We start from the raw sequence: 26201 nt of genomic DNA on the forward strand, positions 1-26201 counted from the left end.
GATAATGCACGGTAATGTGGAAGTTTTTTGCTTTTTCTGTCCATTAGTTTTCTTTGTGGATATGAAATCCTTAATAGTAAAGTTATTGTTTTTTGCTTCTTTCCTTAGGTGTTGCTTGTCACGTCATGTATTGTATATATTGCAAATACATATATAACATCCTAATATACTTTAAAATGTAAACTTAAACATCACTGAAAATAAACTCATAACTACTAGAGATAAAATGATAGCATCATAAAATATTACAAACTGTTGGAGTACTGGAATTTATGTTGTAGGCAGTTTAAGATAACTGCATTATTTAGGCCACAGTGTTGCATCAGAATTTTTTCCTGGCCACATATGAAGTGTTATTTACATCATTGGGAATCATCAGGCAGAATTCGCACTATATGATGCCTGTACCATATGAGGGCCTAAGTTTGCTTCATTATTTGAATTATTGAGTGATTAATTTTTGTCTTCATATTTCCTCTAGGAGTGATTTTCAGCAGCTGTGTAGTCATATAACGCATAAAGTTATCTATTTTATATACTGTCTAGTTTGAGGTTGAAAAATATCCCAGCTTTTGCTCCCTATGTAATAAAGCAATTTATTTATTTATTTTCTTTGAAGTTTCTCATCATTTATGGGTCACCAGGCTGAAATCTGGGAATGAAAAGCCTACTGCTATTCTTCCAATTGATTTCCTTTCTGTGTCTCCTGCATTTTAGACATGATCTCTGTCCTTGGTTTGTGAGAAGGTTATAATAGTAGTGCAGTGAGGGGTAGTAGGTATCCCCGCAATCCTTGTGTTGATTTTATTTCCCCCCTCCCCTTATTTAGAAGGTCACTTTTAATGCTTTCTTAGTTCTGTCTGGGAATAGATTTTCCATTGAAGGTTATATGTCTACTGCATTTTTTTTTAATGTTTTTGTATTATACTATCAGCTCTCTTAAATGGTATTCTTATTATTTTACTTACGATGTACGCCTTGATTTAGCTAGCCTCCTGTCATCACTAGGCTCTCCACACCCCTGTCTTCATGCCCTCACTGGCCCTGGGCTCTCCATACTGTAGTGTGCCCGGCAATGAGGCCTCCTGTGCCCTAATAACCTCATCCTGGTCCACCAGATACAAATAACAGCATAAATTCAAGCCCCTGGGCTATAACATGACAACAACAATAACATAGGAGGTCACACCCTGCCCCTTTAAAGAGGCAAGCTTCTCCCTCAACAATGTGTGCCTCCTAGCTCCAGATACTTTAGGAGCTCCTAGAGCCCTTTTAGTTTTACCAGCAGCAGAATAGGCAACCAAGCGTCTCTGAGTAACGTTTCTGCAAGAGCTCTTTCTCCCTGACTTCTGACAGAGAACTAACTTCCTGCCAGCCTGAGCCCTGTGGCTTATATGTGCCCAGGGTCCTGTTTCCTTCTGGTCAGCCGACTGGGTGCTGGTTCCAGCTAATACCCTGGTTAGCTTACTGCCAAGGCAACCTGCAGCTGTGGAGCCTTGCCTACGTCTCAGGGCTCCCTAGCTAAGCTGACTCTGCTCTTGAAAGAGCAGGCACACCTTAGTGCCCTGCAACACCTAGACATGTTGTCGGGAAGTCAGAATGAAATGTGTCTGACTAGAAGTCTATACCTTTATTCCTGTTTCTGGGCTCTTAATTGTGTTATATAGCTAGCTACCTTGGGTAAGTCTGCTATTATGTGCAGTTGTGGAGTCTGATCGCTCACAGTCACACTAATTAAAGTCCAAAATTAAACACCCTAAAATAAAGATTTTGCTCTTTGAGCTCCTGTTGGCCCCCAGGGTTTTGGTTCTGACTTTGACAGACAGGCAGATCTCCAGGTAGAGAAAAAAACTGAAGTAATGGTCACAGCTATGTGAAAAAATTATATTTTGGGTTCAGTGGCTGAACCAAAAGGGGAAAAACAAAACAAACCAAAACAAAAAACTAACACAGTATTTAAAAGATCATTTTGGGTTGATAACAGGGCCACCAGATCATTGGTAAAAGCTGTTGCTCTTGCAGTGGTAGCAGCACTGAGAACAGTCCCCGCTGCCAGCTGTGATGCAGCAGCACTGGCTCTTGCCAGAGCTCCTACTACCATGTGGCAGCAGGGTGCTGGCAGGGATGTTTGATGGCTTGTCAACTTTCCCCTGCTCTCCTTGAAGCGGGGAGGAAGAGTGAGAGACTGAGATCCAAGAAACCTCCTGTAGTGTTATATATAACTATACCAATATTACATGCAAGGCTACAAAACATCCTGCCACAAGAAAGTTATTCTTTGAAAGAGGAACATTTTTGTTGCAATAAAGATAGCATACGTGTCTGTGCCCTAGCTTTGTATAGTGCTACCAATGTTACAACTGTGGTCAATATTTGCTTTCAGGTCAGAGGAAATTTTTGCTTTTTCTTCTTTACTAAACATAATGTTTATTTTGGTTTGGGGGTAGTGTTAATAGTATGGATTTTTACAAACTAAATTTAGCCAAATTTGGTGTCAAAATGTCAAAAGACTCCATTATGAAAATGTCAGAATGTAACATTTTCTTTTTCTCCAGTTTTTTCTGCAGTCAAACTATTAATCAAATTCAGCTTGAACTTGTGACTTGCTTCAGTTGCCCCAAACACGCATTTCTCTGGTGAAAGAAATATTTTTCTAAAAAATGTTACCCAACTTCTCTTGGGTCACTTTCAAGGTATCAGATTCAAATCAACTTCTGCTTTTTTTTCAATAGGAAACTAATGTGAAATGGTTATATTTGGTTGTTCTCTTGACCTTTTCTTAACATGGAGAAGGTGAGGCACATTTTGGTAGGAACCAGACCCTAACTGGGTCCTGCATACATCTCTCTGGAAATGGAAATTGTAAAGTTTTTCCTTTTGGCTTAACCCGATTTGTCCTACCAAACAGTATCATTTTCTCACTCCTGTACCAAATATATTGATAACTTATAATTTTTTGTTTGGTTATTTTGACCAGCATCCAGTGGCCCACTTCGAAAGCCAGCTCCACTTTCTGCTCCCTGGTCAGCCACTTCCCTGCTCATGTGAAGCATATCCAGCGCAGGGACAGTACACGGCAGCAATCTCCTTGCCAGCTCTGCTTCCCCTATGCCATGGCTTCTCCTGCCCCTGTCTCTGCCCATGGCAGCCATGACCAGTGCCCCAGGCTCCTGCACATTCCAACCGCTACCTAGCCCACGGCCATCTTGCCCCTTGCTTTTGCTGCCATAGGTGACCCTTCCCACGAAGCTCCCAATGGCCTTGCTCTCAGCCTCATCGGGGGACACAAGCATCTAAGGTGGAGATCCCCAGAAAAGATCGAGAGGGGGTGGGGTATCCTGACTAAGAGTGATCCAAGAAGACCTCAATGGTGAACCTGGCAGAAGAAAAGTGTAACCCTCTTTTAAGCAGCTGTGAAGGTAGATGAAGGCTGCAGCAGATCAAGGGATTCCAATCATCTTGGATTCCATGCCTTTGGACTTAGATCCCTATCTGTCAAGGACCGTGCAGTTGTTGGCATGCGACAACAGCCTCACAGTAGACGAAGTCATGCACAAGTGTCTTCCTTATGGGAATTATACATCTCCTCTGCACAAGAGGAAAATCCTATGTTCCTATGGTGATTGGCGAGTGGTGACAGGGACAGGACTGTGAGATCTGGAAACTCCTAGTCATGGACCAGCACGTACGCGGTGGGTGTTTGCTTCAGTCAACTTGTTCAAGGACAGAGGCAGTAAGAGCAATTTGGCAACTGTACCCATGACTGAGCAGTTCAATTTAGGATCCACTCTGCTCACCCCACATGGGGAAGGGACTAGAAAAGGTACCCCAAACATAATCTGTCTTGATCAATTCCTGACTGGAAAACTGCGTCCAGTGGGCTCACCTCTATGCAGTCAGAAAGCGACAAAAATGCTTTTTGGAACCTGGAACATACAAACATTAATGGACTATGCAAATAGTGATTTCCCTGAGCGAAGGGCAGGAATGAACTCTTGTGAACTGAGGAAGTTTAACAACAACACTGTTACCCCATCTGAAACTCAACTTGCTTAGTTCTGTCTGGGAATAGACAGAGGAGAGGGAGAGCAGAAAAAGCCACAGACACACGGAGTTGATTTTTGCTATCAAAAACAAACTTGTGAACTGACTCTCAGAACTCCCAGTTGGCGTTTAATGAACGCCTCATGACACTCCATCTGAAACTTGCCAAAAACCAACAGGCGACAATTGTGAGTACATATGCCCTGACTCTCAGTGCTGGTGAGATCATGAAGGAGAACTTCTATTCACAGCTTGACACCATCCCCCAAGGGAAGAAAAGATCATCCTTCTTGAAGATTTTAATGCCAGAGTGGGAAGAAACTCAAAGCTTTGGAATGGTACTATCAGAAATTCAAATGTTACTGGGGTCCTTCTTCTGATGAAGTGCACAGAACATGGACTTGTCATCACAAATAACCTGTTCCATCAAAGAAACAAGTTCAAGATACCCTGAAAAGACCCTAGATTGAAACACTTGCATTTGATTAACTACTTGATTGTTCAGACTCATCAGCAGATGTCCCGATTTATGAGATGTCCCGATTTATGAGAGCCACCACCTCATCCATTCCTGCATGTCCATCAGGATTGCTCCTAAACAAAGAATTCGAAGAAGCAGGTCAGGTGCAAGTGCAACACTGAATGCTTGAATGACCTTCTCAAGCAGAGAGTATTCCAGCAACTCCTGAATGAGACACTACCAAAAGAGCACCCAGAGGGAGTTGAGGAGCACTGGACAGGACTCAAGACAGCTTTGCTCTCATCCTGTGAAAATACCATATGATGCAAGACCAGGAAACATCAAGACTGGTTTGATGAAAATGACACTGAAATCCAAAGTCTCATCAACAGGAAACAGAAAGCTTTCTGTGCCCAGCAGAATGACATCAACTCTGCCATCAAGAAAAAATGCACACCAACAAGCAAAATCAGAAGTGCAGAGGAGAACGTGAGAACTGAAGGAAGTGGTGAATTCAGAAATCAAAACAAATCCAACATTTTGCTGGCATCTGTGACCCTCGTGACTTTTTCAGTGCTACCAAAGCTGTCTATGGCCCTAGCACTCAAGGCCTTAGCCCTCTGAAATCAAAGGATGGAACAACACTCCTAAAACATGGCGAATCCATTAATGCTCTCTGGAAAGAACGTTTCCAGGACCTTCTGAATCGTGACTCAACTGTCTATGAAGATAAGATCAACAACTTTCCACAAAGAGCAATCAGAGAAGACCTCAGTTTGTTCCCTACCATGGGAGAGATCAGGAGTGCCATCAGGAAAATGAAGAATAACAGGGCAGCTGGTGTTGATGGAATACGTGCAGAGATTTTCAATGGAGGAGGAAAACAACTTACATGTCAGCTTCATGTCCTCATCCTTAAAATCTGGAACAATGAAGAAATCCCAGCTGACCTAAGGGATGCCTTGATTGTTACTATCTTCAAGAAGAGGGACAGAACTGATTGCAGAAACTATGGAGGCATCTCATTGTTGGCCACTGCTGGGACAGTCATTGCCTGTATCCTCGCTAACTGCCTTCTCCCAGATGTGGAAGGAATTCTTCCAGAATCTCAAAGTGGTTTCAGACCATCTCAAGGAACTGCAGACATGATCTTTACAGCACATCAAATCCAGGACAAGTGTCTTGAGCAAAATTGACCTCTATACTTTAGCCTTCATCGACCTCTCTAAAGCCTTTGATTCTGTAAACCGTGAAGCCCTATGGAAAGTTGGCTGCCCAAACAAATTCATCAGTGTTCTGAGACTTCTCCATGACAACATGTCAGCAAGCATTCTCAGCTACAGGAATCAAACAGAACCATTTGAGGTGAAAATGAGGGAAGCAAGGTTGTGTCGTCACTCCAATTTTGTTTTCCATCTTCATCTCCACCATAATGAACCTCATTGACAGAAAGCTCCTACCTGGAATTGAAATTGTGTGCAAGATGGATGGAAGACTCTTCAACCTCAGACTCAAGTCCAAAATGAAGACCACAACAACATCCATGATGGAGGTCCAGTATGTGGATAACAATGCTGTCATTTCTCAATTTGAAATGGAATTCCAAACTATGTATTCTCATAGTCTACAAGAGTATTGGCCTAAATCTAAACATCAGGAAAATGCAAGTCCTTTACTAACCTGCTCCAAATGGAGAAACAACCTCGCCTTCCCCCCCATTCAAATCAACAGAGAATTGCTGGAGAATGTGGATCACTTCACCTATCTTGGAAGCCATCTTTCATCAAAGGCAGACATTGACACAGAAATACAGCACCACTTGAAATGTGCAAGTGCAGCCTTTGGACATCTGAGTAAGAGAGTCTTCTTAAATCATGACATCTTTGCTGAAATGAACAACACAGTGCCCATCCCTCCTGGAAACACCTGTCCTCACTGTGACAAGATACGTGGGCTATGGAGCCACCTGTGGACTGGCTCTTAAGATCCTTGGAAGACAGTCTTGTTCATGAGTGATCAACCATCATCTTGCCCTGCCTGGCTCCTCCACACAGAGTGACCACCTGCCTGGCCACAGTGTGCCATCCCAGGGCTGCCGCCACCACTGTGCAGCTGCTGCAGGCAGGGATACTGACAAGGGCTTCTGGATACCACTGCTGGGCCACCCTTGCCTTCCTGGGCCTCAAGCCCCACTGCGTCTGGGCCAGTTGTGTTAGCCAGGACTGGTGGCTGCACGTTGTCCAGGCCACCTAGGACAATGATCAATGGCTGGATGCCTTCTGCATGACCTGAGCCAGCTTCTGGGACCTTGAGCAGCTCCAGGAAGTGGCAGGACACCTGCACGTGGCCAACTCTGCCCCTGGACACCTGCCTGGCCCTTGCCCTGCTCCTCCATTATGTGGGGCATCTCTTTGCAGTGGGCAAGGCCACTGTCAGTGAAGTTGTCCTGGAGGTATGTGGTACCCTCCATGACATTGTGGGGGACATCATGTTCCAAGTGCACAACCCCTGGGTGGTGATGGCAGGGTTCTGTTCTCTGGGATTCCTTCAATACATGGGACCCACATCCCATCACCTGCCTGCCTCATGGTGACTGGCCCTACTACAGCTGCAAGGGATTTCATTCTATGGTGCTCCAGCCCATTGTGGACCACTGTGGGACCTTCATGCATGTGAATGCTGGCTCGGCAGGCAGTGCCCGTGACACCTGTATGTTTTGGAACTCCAGCCTGCTGGGCCTGGTGGATAGTGGGCACTTTGTGCTAGGGGTGCCAGACCTGCAGCTGGGTGCTGTCATGGTCCTGCCCCTCCTCGCTGGGGACCCCACCTTCCCACTCTTGCCCTGGCTCATGTGGTCCTACACCTGCCAGGCCCCCTTTAATTGCTGCCTGGGCCAGACCTTCACCTTGGTGGAGTGCACCTTCAGCCACTGGTGCTCCCTCACTGCCTGCCTCGAGTTTGCCAAGGAGAACCTCCCCTGGGTCATTGTTGCAGCTTGTGTGCTGCATAACATCTGTGAGGCCCAGGGAGAGCTGTTCCGCAAGACCTGGGCAGAGGAGGCATGGACGGAGGACACCTGGCAGCAGGAACACCGCCAGTGGTGGCAGCAACAGTGTTGGACCACCCCTGCCAAGACCTTGGGTGGTCTGCACAACTGTCAGCAGGACCCATAGAGGCAGCCCAGCCCTGGGGTAAGAGAAGCTCCCAGTCTGGAGTCTTGGGGCTGGCCCCCTAGTGGCAGGGCAGCCCTGGGAGTCAACTTGTTCCTGGGTCACATCTACACATGTGTAACTTTGCAGTAACTAATCACACTTAAATTTGCTACCTGCATTTGCCTTACTATCTCCCAAAGTACTAGAAGTAGAGGATAAAAAAAATGAACCAGCATGTAATTAACTCGTGCAACTCATCACCACAAGTTCTTGTGGAGATTGATAGTTTAAGGAGAGTCTGAAGGAGAGTCTTTCTTCCCTCATCATCTACCTTCATCCTCTTCCCCAAAGTGGATGAGTGAAAAGAGAAAATAGGTTAAGAGAAGAGGGATGAAAGCAGGAGGAGCAGAAGCAAATGTTAATTGAAGGGGCTGAGTGGAAAGTGGATAAAAGGTTCATATTCCTAGTGCTATGTGAAAAAGAGAGGGAATAGCCTACATGGCAATGATCTTACTTTGAAGTCTGTTGAGGGTACTGGGTAAGTGTTAATTCCCCTCCCCTTTTCTCTCTTTGCCCTCTGATGGTGATTACCCTTCCATCATCATTGTCTGGGGGAGAGTCTAAAGACTTAAGTCTCAGTCTAAAGGCTGAGAATCTGAAGTGGAAGCTGCTTTTCTTTTCACAAACTTCCATCAGTGGGATCTGACTGCCTAATGCAAATCAGAGCTAGCTGTGGTTTTGTTTATATATGCATGGCCTGAAAGAAGGCCCACCTTCTCAGGGAGAGCTTTAAGGACCAAGGAAGCTGACCTAAATATACAGTGTGTATTTTGATATAGCTGACATTTGAGGTTTGGGCTGTTTGGGTTTTGAATACTTTTGTGACTTGGGACAGCGCAGAGACAAAAAAAATAAAATAATAAACTTGCATTTTTTTTAAGTCCCTCATTCTCAAAATAGCAGTAAAGTTTGTTTTTTAAGAGGAGATGGGTATGCTTGTTGCATCACAGCGGTCCATCTCTAGGAAGGACACCAGGGACAAAGGACACAAGTGAACAAGTAGTCAGTCAGTCAAAATATGTGACTGAGTCAAATCCAAGTGAAATCATTTTTTTCTCTTTTTCCTGCTGGTTGTTGCCTGTTTCTGTTAACCTAGAGTTAGGGTCAGAGATTAAGACTTCATTTAACTCTGGATATATGAATTTGTCCTGTGAGAGGGAAAAAAACATTTATCTCCAATTCTATCAAATTTGGGCTGGGAAATGATAGCCATATACTGGGTCTTTTTACTGAAACTAAATGAGCCTTTAATTAAGCTTTGTGGTTATTTCAGATTGAGCTAACTTTTCTTTTTCTAGCCTTTTCCCCTTTACCACAGTACCCTTGGGCATTCACTCAGAGACCTCCATTCATTGCTTTTATGTCAGATATTCCTTTATGTTTATCATCTCCACTGCTTTTAGTAAGTTGCTCTTTTGATTGTTTGACTATTTCAGACAATTCCCTTATCAGACTAATTTCCACCAGAGCAGGATCCAATATCTCAGATGTGTATGTGTCAGGCATTTTACTTAGCAGCTGAAGCTGCTAGGAAGTATGTTATTTTCTGTGCGTTCACTCAGAAGATACTGATTAACTGGGAAGTGGGATAAAAATATGAAACAGAAGCTTTTTTTTTTTTGCAGGGGGGAGGGGATGGGGATATGAATACCGATGTGGTCCATGATGAAGTCACTTTTCCAGGTCATCCAAATTCTATTCTCTACAAAGAATCAGTTCCTGATACTGTGTTGCACCACTTTTAAATCTCCTACTCTTCCTTTTGTTTTGGTGAGAAAAGAAATACTTGATAATCTGCGATGTTTACACACACAGTGTATCCCTTTTGTATAATGGATCACAGATAGGCATTAATTTGGATCAGCAGATAAGACAAGGCAATATCTTTAGAGTTATTAACAACAGATACCACAGAGGAACCTTTCCTGAGGCATAAGACAAATCCATGTAGAAAATAAAATAGTCATTGACATAAATAAGTGCATATTACATTTGTGTTACCATGCTAACCTAAGGCAACCCCCTAAAAAATTACAGAAAAAACACATACCCGCCCTGTCTTCCATCTAATCTATCCAATTTTAGAGCATCAGTCACTGATAATTCGAAGAGTTGTTCAGACAATCTAGTGCATTCTAGATGCACTTAAAAACCCTTTTTTCCTTGCGCTTTCTAAAATATGGGAAAATATTTTCTTCTCTAAAGACACAAGCTGAGTTCAGTAAAACTGTAGCAAAAAACATGACATTATAAAAATATATTTTAGGCATTCCATATTTATTCTTGCTCAGTAGCTTCCATTATCAAATGTACTCAGCTTACAATTCAAAAGGGTTTTTTTTTTTGTAACTGAAAGCCTTGCAAACTTAGAGGAAAGATCAACTGTCAGATCTCTGGCTATCTCGCTCTTAGAATGTCATCACCAGTGGTATTCTTAATGCAAAACCTTCCTGAAGTCTCCTATGGAAAAGCATAAAGGAAACTAGAATCTAGCCAATTCTCTTACTGGCTCTGCAGTGTAAAAAAAACAAACAAAAAAAGGGCTATATCTATAGATATATGAAAATGTTGTTTAATTAAAAACAGTAGCTGTATTTGCCTAGGAGTAAATGTTCTCCTGATCATATGAGTACATAATTGCTCAGTACAGGGAATCTTCACCTTTTTTTGAGGCATTTGATGCTTGCCATTGCCAGAAATAGATTGAATGGGCCACTATTTTCATTGGGCATGATTCCTTTTGTCAGTAAAGTCAGTCCAAAAAAGGATGTCCACAGGCCACTATCATGTGAGGAAGACTGCATAGAACTTCATTTAAATAGTGTTCTGTGGGAACATAGAAGCAAGATCTTTTAGAACTATTGTCTGCAGCTAAGCCCTACATTATAACTGTATTTGCATGGATCCACTGACCCGGATGCACATCTTAAAGGTAGCAGAGATTCCTATAATTACAATGCAATCCTAAAATTGTAGTCTTGCTAAGTTCAGACACCTGCAGTTCATTCCTTGCCAACTGAAGCCCTTCTGCTCCAAATTTGGGCATCTAGAACTCACTCTGTGCTGAGTCTGGGCTCTTCTAGCTCACTCCCTTACTTATTTTGGGTATCTTCATTTTACCCCTGCTGCATACAGTTTGTTTCTTATCAAACTGGTCCAGACTATGGACTAAGTTTCCTCCAGAGGTGGTGCAATCATGTACCCTGGAAATCTTCAAGAGGAGACTAAACAGTCACCTTAGTGGGGTCACCTGACCCCCCAGTTATCTTTCCTGCTTGGCACAGGGGGCTGGACCTGATGATCTTCTGAGGTCATAGTTTCATAGTGCTTAGGGTTGCAAGGGACCTAAAGAGATTATCAGATCCAACCCCCTGCCCCAGGCAGGAACCAGTGCTGGTGTCACAACACCCCAGCCAAATATCTGTCCAGACTCCTCTTGAAGACCCCCGAGGTAGGAGAGAGCACCACCTCCCTTAGCAGTCCATTCCAGAGCCTGGCAGCCCTAACCATAAAGCAATGCCTCCTGATGTCCAGCCTGAACCTTCTCTCTAACAATTTGTGGCAGTAATTCCTAGTACCCCCGGTGGTGCCTGGGGGAACAGAGCCTCACCCAATTTCTGCTGGTCCCCGCTAGTGAGTTTGTAAATGGCCACCAGGTCCCCTCTCAGTGTTGTGTTATGGAGGCTGAATGATTCAGGCCCTTTAGCCTCTCTTTGTAGGGCCTGACCTGCTGGCTTTGACCATGCGAGTTGCCCTTCTCTCGACCCTCTCAATGCTAGCCACATCCCTCTTGAAGTGCCATGCCCAGAACTGGGTGCTGTACTCCAACTGCAGCCTGACCAATGCCGCACAGAGGGGAAGGATCACTTTTCTGGACCTGCTTGTGATGCAGGTGTAGTTGCACGACAAAATGTGGTTAGCCTACTGACTGCTTCCTTGCATTACTGGCTCATGTTCATCCTAGAGTCAACAATGACTCCAAGGTCCCTTTCTGCCACCGTGTTGACAAGAAGGGTGTTTCCCAGCCTATAGGAGTGTTACTGGTTCCTTCTCCCTAGATACAGTACCCTGCACTTGTCTGCAGGTCCCTTCTGACTTTATAATCTATGAATCTCTACTTTACTAGCAAGTTCTACCTTTTTACTCCTCAACTTGTTCAGCTACTCTTTCTTACTTTTAATTAGCATTTTCACTCACTGCACCTTAATCAGGTCATCCAACAGTCAGTGAATCCTGTTACTCCCAAAGTCCTTTGCGGTGTCTTAGTTTAACTATAGCTTAGCCTAACTGTGGCCTTGCAGAACCAAAACTCCTACACCTGAATTAGCTTTTATAATCCCTGTGATCCTCAATGGGTTAACTGGTCTTTTTTTCCTCTTTCTCCTACCCACGGTTCCTCTCTCAGCACTGCCCCTTCCTTTTTTCTTCTGCCTTGCCTACCTTTTTTATGCTAATTACTGCCTTCTATTTCCCAACTCTGCTTCCTGCAGTCCTTTCACAGCATCTGATGAAGCAAGCTCTCTGCTCACAAAAGCTTATGCTGTACATCTGTGTTTTAGTCAGGCTATAAAAGGTTTCAATCTACCCTGCCTGCACAGAAGTTAGGATAGTCAGTTGTGAATGGGGGAAGTCTAGGTTCTGATCCACAGACAGTTTCTATATTTTCAAAAGTGATTGCTTAATGTAAAATACAGATGTCTTGGGAGCAGGGATAAGAACCCTGAGTTATACACCTAAACACCTTGAATACAATATATGGGAAGAGTTAGGCTATTCTGAATGACATTCACAACAGCCAGCAAGCTGAGCAGAGTATTGGCAAGGAAGTCGATAGGAAATGCTGAAGAGAGGGCTATACCTTAAGCTCTTACTTCTCTAAAGATGATTGAGACAGGAAGCCAGAGACTCTTGTCAGTTTAAGTAGAGAGTGCAGCAGGCCAGGCCTGCTGGTTGGGGCTGCAGCAGAGGAGCACAGGCTGGCCTTTAGGCAAAGGGGAAACCCTTGTGTGTGGCTAGAGAGCCACATGACTGGAAGGGGTGGGGCTGAGAAGTGTATAAAGTCAGGGCCTGAGGCAAAAGGGCAATCTGGCTCTGCATGCTGTGAGATAAGGAGCTTCTGGGAGAGAGGGACTTCAGGAAACAGGCACATGGACACCTATGCTACCCAGACAGAGTAACTAAAGGGAAAATATGTTTTTGTGGTGGGGCACTGACCCAAACTGGGAGTAAAGTTTAGTTTGGAAAATGGTCTACTTATATTTGTCTCATGTTTAAGTCTAAGACTAGAGGACTGGATTGTGGCTATGGATGCGATGAGGGTACCTGAGATGCACCCAGGATAGAGACCTGCAAAGGTCAAAGAGCAGCTCAGCCTGGGTCAGGGAACCTAGGTGGCTGGAAAGCAAGAAAGCAATCTTGCCTGGGTCAGGGTCCAAGGGATCAAAGCAGCCTGAGAAGGGTGAGGCCAGGGGCAGGGCCCTGAGCAGCCCAAGAAGGGCAAGGCCAGTGCCAGGGTCCCAGAAGCTAAGGTTTGAGGCAGTGAACCTAGGCTAGTGTGGCACAGACAGAAGAAAAGGGCTGGATCCCCAACAAGGCTTAAGGCATGCGGGAACTGTAGGTTGCTGTGGGTAGAGTCTGGGCAGATCACAGCAGGATATGTTTGGTCAAGCTAGTTGAGCTGGCCAGTATTACTTGTGCTGCTTGGCTTTGGCTGAGGACCCACTGTTTAGGGCCCTTGCCTGTGCTGCAGCCAGGCTAGTGGATAATACCGAGAGGCCACTCCAGGCTTGTTAGCAATACAGAACAAACAAAAGAAATGAAACAAATAAGTTAGCACTTGGGTGTCTTCCAGTGGTTCTTCTGGGCTTCACCCCCTGGCTGCCTCTTATCTTTCGGAGGGTTTGTACAGCCTGCAGACTTGTACAACAAAGCAAATGATCAAGCAAACAAACACCGAAGAGCTTTGCTCTGGCTTCTCCTGGTGGCTACTTAACCCCCTGGTAACACTAGGCAGCCTATTTCTTGGGCCAGGTGCAACTCCTTGAGGCTGCTTTCAGTGTCTTTTATCCTTCTCATTCTGGGCTCACATGGCTAATCCTCTCTCACTCTCCACACCTGTCAGCTCCCTTGCTGTGGGACTCACTGCATCCTAGGACATGGTTTCCCAGCCTCTGCTGAGTTCTCCCAGGTCTGGAGTGGGTGTGCAGAGGTGCTTCTGGGGAGTGGGGCTGTTCAGACTCCCCCAAGCCCCTAATAACAGGGCAGGGCCCTGTTACAGGGACCAAATGTTGCGTTAAGACCAAGGGAGCCTCTGTAAAATGCTGAAGTGATATCAAAGACCATCTGCAAGGCTTGGATATGTCTACAGGTGCAGTTGGAAGCCATGATTAATACTCCTATGGCAATTTACTACCTGAAGGCACTGCTGGTGCCAGTTGGACATGTGGAGCACAGGCTGGTTGAGGGACTGAGGCTCACTCTGGAACCCAGTGGTGGTCTCCTACAATACTGTAAATTCCATCAGGTTGTGACTGGAGAGTAAGAAAAAGGAGAGTGCCCTAAGGAGCTGGCATGGGGCAGAAGTCACTGGCTCACCAAGAGGTCACAGCCACCCATGGGGTCAAGACTGTGCTATCCTTAGATAGTTGACTTTGTGGCACATGGAAGTGTCTAATCCAGTTAGTATTCAGTGCCCCCAAACATCCTTCTGAAATTTAGGTGCCTAAGTAATTTTTACTGAAAAAACAGGGTCACTCCTTTCTTTGAAAAGTTAATGGTGATGTTGCCATTCCCTTCCTATTGCCCAGTAGTTAGAACACTGAAAAAACTGAGTTCAATTTCTCCTCTGTTTGAGGGGCTTAAAACCCACCCCTCCCATTTCCCACTTCTTGGATTAATGCTCTTACCACTAGGCTATTGCGTGGAGGTGTGGGGAGAGCCACCTCCACCATGGTTGAGGGTTTTTGTGTGTGTGCCTGTTTGTTTTTAAACAAAAGTGATATCTTTTGTCCAATGTCTTCATTAGCAATCTGGAAGATGTGAGGGATTGCACCCTCAGCAAGTTTGCAGATGACACCAAGCTGGAGAGTGTAGTAGATACACTGGAGGGTAGGGCTAAGATTCAGAGTGATTTAGACAAATTGGAGGATTGGGCCAAAAGAAATCTCATGAGGTTCAACAAGGACAAATGCAAAGTCCTGAACTTAGAACAGAACAATCCCATGCACTGCTACAGCCTGGGGGCTGACTGGCTAAGCAGCAGCTATGCAGAAAAGGATTTGGGGGTTACAGTGGACAATAAGATGGATATGAGTCATCAGTGTGCCCTTGTTGCCAAGAAAGCTAACACCATACTGGGCTTTGTTGGTAGAAGCGTTGCCAGCAGATCAAGGGAAGTAATTTTTCCTCTTTATTGTGCACTGATGAGGCCACATCTGGAGTACTGTGTCCAGTTTTGGGCCCTCCACTATAGAAAGGATGGGGACAAGTTGGAGAGTTCAGTGGAGGACAACAAAAACAGTTCAGGGGCTGGGGCACATGACTTCTGAGGAGAGGCTAAGGGAATTGGGCTCAAAAGGAGATTCTGGAGGTGCAGGTGGAGGGGCTGCAGCCTGATGCATTCGAGGGTCATGTGTGCCAGGGTCTCCCTTTGCCCGCAGAAGGGGCAGGAGACTGGGGTGTCTGTGAAGCTCACCACATACATGCCCATGGCAATGGCTCCATGGAGGAGCTGCCAGCTGAGGTTCCCAGTGGTTCGTGGGAGGAGTGTGGAGTACAGACTCAGCCACTGAGATCCCCCAGCCATGACCTCACTGAGCAGGTTCTGGCACTTGGTGCCTTCAGCTACTTGAAGGGTGGTTTCAAAGAGGATGGAGCTAAACTTTTCTCAGTGGTGGCAGATAACAGAACAACGAGCAATGGTCTCAAGTTGCAGCAAGGGATGTTTAGGTTGGATATTAGGAAAAACTCTCTCACTAGGAGGGTGGTGAAACACTGGAACAGGTTACCCAGGGAAGTTGTGGAATCTCCATTGTGACAGGCTAGCTGGCAGTGATTTAGACCAGGGGTTTTGAAAGGGCAAAAGATGATTGGAGGACTTGGGATTCCTTTTCCTCACCAATCAGGCCCCAGAGCCTCGCCTTCCATGTCCCCTTGGGTCACCAGGAGGGGGATAAAAGGGGCAGTTCAGCTGACTCAGGAAAGACCAGCGAGGGACCCCAAGGAAGGAGATTCAGAGAGCTGGCAAGAGCTGGGCCAGTGGGGTGGGAGCAGGTGCCCCAGAAGAGCCTGAGGGAGTGGGACCTGCAAGCAGCAGTTGGACCCTCAGCAGTGCGGCATGTGGCTGGCAGGAGTGGGTCCCTGCTGGGCTCCAGGATTGCCTATGAGAGGCTGTGGCCAGCAGGAGAGGCTCCCTCAGCTCCAACAAGGATCTGAGCAGCAACCTGAGAGGTTCCCCGGTCTGCTTCCAGCTCCTCCAATCAGAGGCCAGGCAGCTTGAGGTTAGGCCAGGGCTCCTGGATGGTCAAGACCCCTAGCAGCCTGGAGTAGTGCCAACATTGGTGGCTGTGTGGTAAAGCTTCTGGCCTACCATGTGGGAGATCTAACTTCAAGTCCCAGCTGTGGTGACTTGGGAGTTAACAGGGAGAAATTCCTCTTGCAGTGGAAAGGGGTCATTGTGTTTTGGGTATCTCTTGGAGTACCGCCCGGATTACACCATCCTTGGAGGTTTTTAAGGCCCTGCTCAATAAAGTCTTGACTGGGATGATCTGGTTGCAGATGGTCCTGCATTGAGGAGGGGGTTAGACTAGATGACCTCCTAAGGTCCCTTCTAACCCTAATTTTCTATGATAGCTAGTGCTGTTTTGTGTGGAGCTTAATCTTGTATGTGTATATTAGATGTGCTCTGAGCATACTTATTAAATCGGGCTCCTCAGGGCCCATAGGTGGGGGAATGGTCTCTGTGTTGAACCTGACTGAGATTTGTCCTCAATTATGCACTGAACTGTTTAGCACTGTCAGAACTGAGATACTTCAGTGCATGCCAAGACAATTCACCCAACTTGAACATAGATAGATGTTTGGGAGGCACTAGACTGCCAACAGTTAGTATTGACTTAGTGAAGGAGCACTTGGAGGGGCTGGATGGGCACAAGTCATCAGGTCCAGAAGACCTCCATCCACGGGTGCTGAAGAAATTGGGAGGGTCGTAGCTGAGCCATTGGCACAGCTGTTTTGAGCACTCATGGTCCTCTGGCCAGGTCCCTGAGTACTGAAAAAGGGCCAATGTGGTGCCCATTTTTAAAAAGGAGAAGAGGGATGAGCCAGGTAACTTCAGGCCAGTCAGTCTTACCTCTTTCCTTGGGAAAACACTGGAAAAAAAGAGTGCATTTGTGAAGGCCCAGCAGGGGAAATGATGCTGAAGGGAAACCAGCATGGGTTTGTCACAGGTAGAACCTGCCTGACAAACCTTATAGCCTTTTACGACCAGGTCACACACTGTCTAGACACAGGAGCCAAGGCAGATGTCATCTACCTGGCCTTTAAGAAGCCTTTGACACAGTTTTGAATCCTTATAGGGAAGCTAGCAAGCTGTGGAGTGGATGCTTACACAGTCAGGTGGGTGGCCAACTGGCTTAGGGACTGCACGCAGAGAGTGGTGGTGGATGGATTGTTTTCAGCCTGGGAGGAGGTGGGTAGTGGAGTCCCACAGGGTTCAGTCCTTGGACCAGTGCTATTTAATATTCTTCATCAGTGACCTGGACGAGGGTGTGGAGAGCACCCTGTTCAAGTTTGCAGATGACACCAAGTTATGGGGCAAAGTTAACACATTGGAGGGCAGGGAGCAGTTTCAGTCCGATCTGGACAGGTTGGATCAACGGGCAGAACGCAACAGGATGCAATTTAACAAAGACAAATAAAAGGTACTCCATCTAGGGAGGAAGAATCCCCAACACACCTATAGGTTGGGAATGACCTCTGCAGCAGCACAGCGGCTGAAAGGGCTCTTGGAGTCATAGTTGACTCCAAGACGAACATGAGCCGGCAGTGTAACGAAGCCATTAACAAAGCCAGTCGCACCTTGTCATGCATTAGCAGATTCATGACCAACAGATCGAGGGAGGTGATGCTCCCCCTCTGTGCAGCATTGGTCAGGCCACAGTTGGAGTACTGTGTCCAGTTTTGGGCGCTGCACTTCAAGAGGGATGTGGAGAATCTGGAGAGGGTTCAGAGGAGGGCCACTTGTACGATTAGTGGCCTCCATGCAGGACCCTATGAGGGGATTTGTGGGATCTGGACCACTTCAGCCTTCACAAGAGATGGCTGAGGGGTGACCTTATAGCCACCTATAAGTTTATCAAAGGAGGACAACAGAAAATTGGAGTTGCGCTATTTACCAGGGCACTCCTAGGAGTAACTAGGAATAACGGGTACAAACCAGTGGAGAGTGGATTTAGGTTAGACATTAGGAAACAATTTTTCACCGTAAAGGTGGCCAGAATCTGGAACTGGCTGTCAAGGGAGGTGGTTCTCTCACCTAACTTTGAGATCTTCCGGGGGAAGCTAGATAGACACCTGGCTGGGGTCGTACGACCTCAGTGCTCTTTCCTGCCTGGGGCAGGAGGTTGGACATGATGATCCTTTGTGGTCCCTTCTGACTCTACAATCTATGAATCTATGCACAAAAGCAGAATGCTAGGTGCTTGAGGAAATTTAAGTATCCAAAAACTTAAGTATCCAGGGACATTTACTGGTGAAAATAAAAGCACCTGGAGTTACTGCAGGGTTTGATGGCAATTTATCAACAGCTTTTCTGATTTCAAGTCTGGATTTAGGCACCTTGTCTGCCTCTTTAGCACCTAAAGCCTACTGTGGATTTTATCCAAAATGCCTCTGAAAATGCGACTTAGGCCACTGATTCACTTGTGAACTTTAAAAAATGTTACCTTCCACCTAATATAGCATAATGTTAGTCCTTATTTTGAAAGTACTTACAGAATAATATCTATGTGTTTTGGATTTTGCATTGATGAACTAATTTATTAAGCCATATAATTGCCTTATGTTAAAATATTATGGGCAACAAAATGTGCAAAAAATTAGGTATTAAATGTTAACATGATGGTTTTTAAGTTGAACTCTAATAACTTCATTGTTTGAATACTAAGTGTGTAAAGTCCTTACTCTGACAAATCTCTGCTGGATTATTGTTCCACCAGGGGAAAAGTGTGTTATTAAAAATTCAATTAAAACACAGATTTTCATGTTTTAGAATTGTATTATATAAGATGCGAAGAAAAAACATTACCGATTGGTTGAGCAGTGATTCAAAAGAATTGTCAGAATGAAACCATAACCGTATAGAAATAATCAGTTTTGGGGGAACGTGTGGGGCAAGATTAAAAAGGACACTAGATTAAGCATAAAGGAACTTTTTTTCTTTTTAAATTAAAAATATGTTTAGTAATTAGTAATACAAGCAGCAATTAAAAGTAAGTTGAAAATACTGGAACAAATTCTGCTGCCCTTCATATGATGCAGATCTCTAGTAGCTATGTTGTCAGCAACATTTTTCCAAGCTATAGCAGTAGTAGGAGAGGATAGCATTGCTTCCTATACTGATATTCTCACAAGCCTGTATCCAAGCAGTTGCAAATAACTTGAGCAGTTATTGTCAGGAAAAAAAAATCATGTGCATCCATATTTTTACTAACATCTTAAAGTTTTTTTCATCATTGTCTCAACAAATGCATTTTATATGTTGAATATTCTCTGCATGTGACTTAGTAAAAGTCCTCTCTTTTTGGACATTTTCTTTGTCAGTTCGTTCTTCACCAAAATTATTCAGAACTGTTGGCTCTGGTCCACCATTTCCTTGTTAAATGTTTACAAATTGTAAGTGGTGTGACCCTGGTGCCAGCACCAGTAATCCTAATTCTAACAATTACACTTGTCAGTTTTCTTTAAACTCCATTACTGCTCATTGAAATGCTACATGAAATGGATTGGAGAACATTTAACATGTAACAAATTGGAGATACGGGAAAATTTTCCTTTATGTCACATTTAATTATATATTGGGCTTTTGTTTTTGTTTTTCAGAATTGTGACCTGGCCCAGCAGAGTATAGTTCACATTGTTCAGAGTCCAAATGAAGATGTGCAGAAAAGGGCCAAAGCTGGTCATATTCCCCTGGAAAGAGAACCTAAAAGCTTAACTTGTGTAGACCTCAGTACCAGCATCCTTCCATCTTACTCCGCAGGGCTAGCTGTTATTTTGGATACTGCAGATAACGGCCTTCCCCTTCCATCTGACAAGTCAGGTAACTCACTGAATATTCATGTTTCAAAACTCAGTTACACATTGGAATCTCTCCTTTGTAGAACAACATATGGAATGAAAAAAAAAACCTTTTAGTTTTCTTTTTTTCAGGTAAACAATATTAGGACAATAATATATGATGAATATGCAGAGGAGCACCTAATATTTTTTTCTAACAGTACATGATGTCTTTGGTTGGTTGATGAATTGACTGATTATAACTTCTAATACTTAATATTACAGATGAATATAAGTAAGCAAAAAAAGCAAATACCATTTATCCTTAAATATGTTAGAAACAGTTGCTTTTGCTACAAGTGAAATAGATTATGCACTGAAAATTTAATTTCCTAGCTATCGCAATGTTTTTATGCTCATAATTTTTAGTAAAATATTTCTATAAAGCAGTTTTTGTGACATTACAGACAAACATTAACATATAAAAACAGACGGCTTATGCTGTGGATTTTAAAATTTTTTATTCATAAAATTATTGCTTGGAATATTTGGTTTCCATTTTGGGTATCTCTATCAAGCACAGATGAAGCAACATGCAAACTAGTCATTAAAAATATTAACAGCTGCTAGATATGTTACACTTGAATTTGATCAAGGGGCTACATGAATGGAATTAAATGATTGGTGGTCCCATTCAAGTCTCAAGTTCAACTTTACTGAAAACATAAGCAATACCACTACTCAAGCAAAACCCAAACAGTCTGTAAAGGTATTCTTATGCAGGCTTTCTTAATGACACATGATGACTCATCTGATCAGGCATCATCATAGCCCTGGGGGATCACGTTTTTGACCAGTCTGGTCTCTATTGGCTTAATAACATCTCGCCAAACTTGAGTTGTTTCCTTAGGCTTTTATACTCTTTCACAGCCTGTTGGGGGTAATTACAATAAGGCTCTGGATGATGCATGGCAGCTCTTGGTGCTTACCCCAGCCTTGCCTTTTGATAGTTGTCAGTTATGCCAAGGCAGTTTTTCAGGCCTACAGTTAAGCTTTTAAAACTGATTATTGAAAGAGATTCCCAAGGAACCATATATCTTAGACGGACCCCTAAAATATTATTTCAGTCTTTGAAGACACAACATCCCTGTTATACTCCCCATTGAAAACTATGTACTTTCCAAATAAATATGAATCACTCTGTGAAACAAGAATGAACTAAGTAATGACCATTTTTGGTAGTTCATTGAGGATGCCTTTTTAAAGAGCTTGGTACACAAATGCTGTTCTGTACAAAATTGGAAAACAATATTAGAGAATATCAAACTAAAACTTCTGTGACTAACACACTCAGAAAACCCATTGTATACAATATAAGGGTTACCAAAACTATTAAAATAACTTTGAGAGAATTTTTGGAGTAAGTTGTGCAGAAAATATACAATTTATGGGAGGGTCATAGAAGTGTTCCACAACTGACTTGATCAACCTCTCACTGCCAACTAATGATGAATGAGTGCAGTTTAGGAACAAATTAGTGCCTAGCTTAATGATGCACATCTCACATTCTGAATGAGTAATGAGATAAGAGCAGGGCATGCTGATTTAAATCTGATCAGCTGGAGACATGTTTTCAGACTGGGCTAACCAAAGGAAGAAGGGTAATGTGAACTGCTTGCTGCTGCTTTTTAACTTATATTTTCATCCCTGCATACAATATTTATATAGGGTTAATAGACCTGATGGACTTTGCAGGACAATTTACAAATATTCAAGGCATCAAGATATTTTCATGGGACTCATATACACATGCATTAATACAGCATTGCTACTGCACATTTAGTTTTGTAACTCTAATATGAGGTACTACATAAATGTGCAGTAGTTAATGCTAATACACAGTAGCAATGGCTCACAGCTTTTTTTTGATTCTTAATATGCAGCAGACTAATTCTTCTGCACATTATTACATTAGCATGGTTTTTGCCATGATGCCCTAGTGCATAGTAAAATTAGTGTACTGTGCATTAAGCATCTTGTATAGATGTGCCCATGGAGTTGCAACTTTTTGACAAACTGTTCCTTTCTCCGTGAGACCTCTGACAAAAGAAAATATGTTCCTTTTCTGTTGCAGATATCCTAATGGCAGGATGATAGTACAGCAGGATGTAGGCTACCATTGTCTGTGGACTACTGCTTTTTGTGATGCAGTGAAATACTTTCCATATTGTAGGAACAAAATAAACAGCAATGTGGTCAGGCTGACAGACTTGAACATGAAATAATTCATTTCCTGGCCCCCCCCCCCCCAAAAATAGTACCACATAGGTAGCTACAAAGTTAGCTTTCTTTTATCCTTCCAGTAATGTGGCTCACTCACCCCTGTAGGTGAGAAAGTAATAGCTATTCCAGTAGCTATTTGGTTATTTGTCTTTTTGCTGAGGCTGCTCATAAGGCTGTCAATAGAGGTGGTAATTTTTGTGCACTAGGGGCACATCAGACCCCTGGCCCTGGAAGCATGATCCAGATTGATAGGGTTAAGTGTCTCAGATCTGTGTACACCAAGTGCAGAGACCTATGTGCTTCCAAGAAGTAAGTCAGTGTTAGATACCTATTCTCTCTACACAAAAAAGGGAAAAACCTAAATGCCTCCAAGGGACTGTCCAAGGAGCTCAGGGTCACTTGAGCTACCCAATAGGAAACACTAAACACAGGGACTTAGCTGAACTCCTGCTCTTAACTTAGGTGCTTAAATCAGACTATGCATTAAAGGAGTCTCCATTCACTTGCCCACCCTTTTATGTAATTACCTAGTGATAAGGCAGTCGCCTGGGGAGTAGAAACTTCATGTTCTAGTCCCTCCTGAACATTATGAGATTCAAACCCACATCTCCTGATTCCCCAACAAGTGCCCTAACCACCTAGCTTGCAATGTTAGCCGGGCAATTGGGTAGAAAGAAATGCAAAAGTTAAGATATCTGATGGGGACCAAGTAAGAGGGAACCTGACGCTATAGCCCAGTGAAGAGTGTTGTCCTTCTGAACTTCCTGATTTACAGGAGCTGGACTTGGTGCTGAAGAGTACCTGCTCACAGAATCCCATTAAATAGTAGACTCATCTTTGCAATTAGGAAAGGTGCAGACTGGGGATTTAGTTATCTGCAAAAAAAATTCAGGGCCCGCTCCTTGGCTGCCTAGAAAACACCTTCATCTTGAACTGCAGTATCTTTATGATAAATTGGACCTTAGTGAGTGTATTAGAATGGAGGAAGTTTTTGAGGACTGGACTGAAAGAAAGCTAACATTGTGCCAGTACATAGAAAGGGTAAATGAAATGGTCTGTGTAATTATAGAACAGTGAATACAGGACTCCATCAATACAGAATTAAGAAGGGTAATATAATGAATGGCAACATGGATTTATGGCAAATAGATCTTGTCATTTTAACATTATATCGCTTATGTTGAGGTTACAAGTTTAGTTGATAAAGATAATTATGCTGACGCAACATACTTCTTTAAGGCATTTGACATGACATCTTGATTAATAAATTAGAATGATAGAAAATCTTCATGGCATGAATTTAATGGTTTAAAAACTGGCTAACTATGAGGGTAAGAAGTATAATTGTGAATGATGAATCATCACCAAATAGATATGTCCCTACTGGGGCTATGTGGTCTTTGGCCTTATTTTATGTAATATCTTTATCACTGATCTGCAGAAAATATAAGATAATTACTGTTACATTTTTCAAACTAGATGAACATTGAGGTAGCAATAATTAATAAAGAAGGAATATATCATAGCACAGGGAGATTGTTATGCCTGTAATTAGCATCTGTACAATTACTACTTGGATACTGTGTCCAATTGTGATGTCTGCACTTTGGGAGCATTGCTGAAAAATTGCAGAGGTTTTGGAGAAGTGCCACAAGAATGATTAAAGGATTACAAAGCATGCTTTGCAGTGGAAAACTGAAAGTGTTTTATCTACTTAGTTTATCAAAGAGAAGGTTAAGGGGTGAGTTGATCGTAGTTTATAAATAACTACGTAAGGATCAGAAATATAATAGTTGTGGGCTCTTACAGTTAGAAAGATAAGAGCCCTGGCAGAGGTACATTTATGGCATGATTAATGTGATAATTGTTCCATAAATGCCAACATGCTTCATGTTCAGCCACTTTATGGCATCATAAAGTGGCAAACCTGCCTGTAGTGGGACCTGGGCTGAAGGGTCACACCAGGGTGGTGCCCAGGTGCCATGCTCTCAACGGGTGTTTACTACCCTTATCTATATCCTTTCTGCTATGACTTGTTGTGAATGAGAAGGATATCAGGAGGTGGTATCTGACTGTAGTGGGTTATGCTGAGATGGGCACAGGCCTCAGTGTCTGGGCATCTTCTGTAGGCTCTGCCTCCCTTATACCCCAGCCCTCTCCAACTGGGTGTTCTGATGATGCTACCAGAGTAGGCATGTGGTCCTCTAGGCATGTGCCTTCACATGAAGGAGGAAAGGTTCAACATGGAAAAAAAAACCAGGACAGTTTAGAACTATTGTCAGCTGGCTGGGTCCTGCTAATCCAGCAAGGGGTTACCACCAATGTTGTTTGTACGATATAGAAATTAACAAAGCAACACAATATAAAGTCATGTCCACCATTTGTTTGTGGGCCTAGCTTCAGCCTTGAAATATTACGACCTCCCATGAGGCCCTGGCAAGTACTTGGCATCCAGCATCTGCAGAGTCATCAGCTTCCTGTGGTGGGAGCAAAGGTTGAGCTAGCTTCTGGGGTGTCCTTGGCTCCAGTGGGGATATGCAGTGCAGTCGGGTGCCTATGCCAGAGTCCCCCCACTGCTGAGGCTGGCACTTTTCTATAAGGGAAGTTCCAGGTTTGTCTGAACCAACCCAGACCCCTGCAGGCCCCCACATGCTCTGCTGCTGCCAGGGGCTGAGAGCCCATGCAGGGCTCACCATTGTCTGCAGCTATGGATCCCAGGCTCTAGGTGGTGCTGGGCACTCCAGCTGTCTGTTCTTAGCCCTGCCCAGGCTCCAGGCCTGTGTGGAGCCCTGCTTCCTTCTCTCAACCCTTCTTGTGGGGCAGGCACATGGGTAGTGCCTCACCTACCATTTCTCTGCCTTGCCCAAGGGCAAGTGTGTGGGTGGGGACATGCTGCCTGCCCGAAGGCCTGCTGTTTACCATTGGAACAGTGCAGGATCCCACTGGGTATGGATCATCCCAGAAGCTGTTTTTCTGGTAAGTGTGGGGGCTGCACAAGGTCCCTGCTACACTGCCACGAAAATGTTGCACATGTAATGTAGTACACTTTTGTGGTTGGTTTGTATGGTGCTTTAAATTAGATATGTGGTATGCACCTCAGATCTGGGGCTGCCTGGTCCCAGACTATCAGCTGAACTTCAGAATTGGTCAGAAGGTGATGCTGGGGTCAGGGACATAACCACATGCCACCTGCTTTAGGGGATTGGGCTAGGGACAGCCCTGGTTCCTAGTATGACTCTGGAAGTAACGTGATTGGGATCTGAAGGCAGCTATGTCCTACCCCAAACACTGCACATCCTGTCATGCATATGTGGTATGGTAGAATGTGCAAGATTTCAGAGACAGCATAAAACACCTCAGATCCCAAGTGTGCCATTATTTTGACATCTGCCAGCAGTCTAATATATAATCATATTCAATGGCCAGTGAAGTTAGGTAAAGTAATCATACTCAATAACTGAGTGAAGTTAGGTAAAATAAAATTAGATGAAAATGTTTTACTGTGAGGAGAAACAACCATTAAAACAAATTATCAACACCTAATGACTTCTAAATCAAGAGTTGATCTTTTATTAGAATATATATTCCTATTCAGCCACAACTATTGGACTTGAAATAAGAAATAAGGGAAGTCTTACAGCCTTGGTTGTGCCAAAGGTCAGGGTAGTTAATTACAATATTCACTTCTTACCATGAAGTCTATGACCCTGCCAATCTAATACCTCATCAAACTAATCTGTGATGTCCTCCAAAATAGCAAACTAACTTGACAAATTATATTTTCTATAAGCTCATAAAGGGGAGTAGACATCTGTTGACAAAGTGGTACAAAAGGCCTAGCAATGAAACTCAAAGTTTGGGTTTGTTTCTTTAACACATTGGTAGGAAAGGCCTCACAAATATGTTCAACCCTTCTTCTGTCAGTA

At 43.9% G+C, this 26201-nt stretch overlaps 1 protein-coding gene across 1 annotated transcript in view; it reads left to right on the plus strand.

The window, feature by feature from the left end:
- The window catches only part of PARK2 (parkin RBR E3 ubiquitin protein ligase), a 1395896-nt gene that overhangs the window by 472850 nt on the left and 896845 nt on the right, over positions 1–26201 (plus strand). Inside the window, exon 3 of the mRNA XM_019549987.1 lies at positions 19816–20035. Within this exon, the coding sequence (XP_019405532.1) occupies positions 19816–20035 (220 nt within the window). The remainder of the gene's footprint in view (positions 1–19815; positions 20036–26201) is intronic.

Source organism: Crocodylus porosus, unplaced genomic scaffold (assembly GCF_001723895.1).
Source record: "Crocodylus porosus isolate Cpor-Errol unplaced genomic scaffold, CroPor_comp1, whole genome shotgun sequence".
NCBI lineage: Eukaryota > Metazoa > Chordata > Crocodylia > Crocodylidae > Crocodylus > Crocodylus porosus.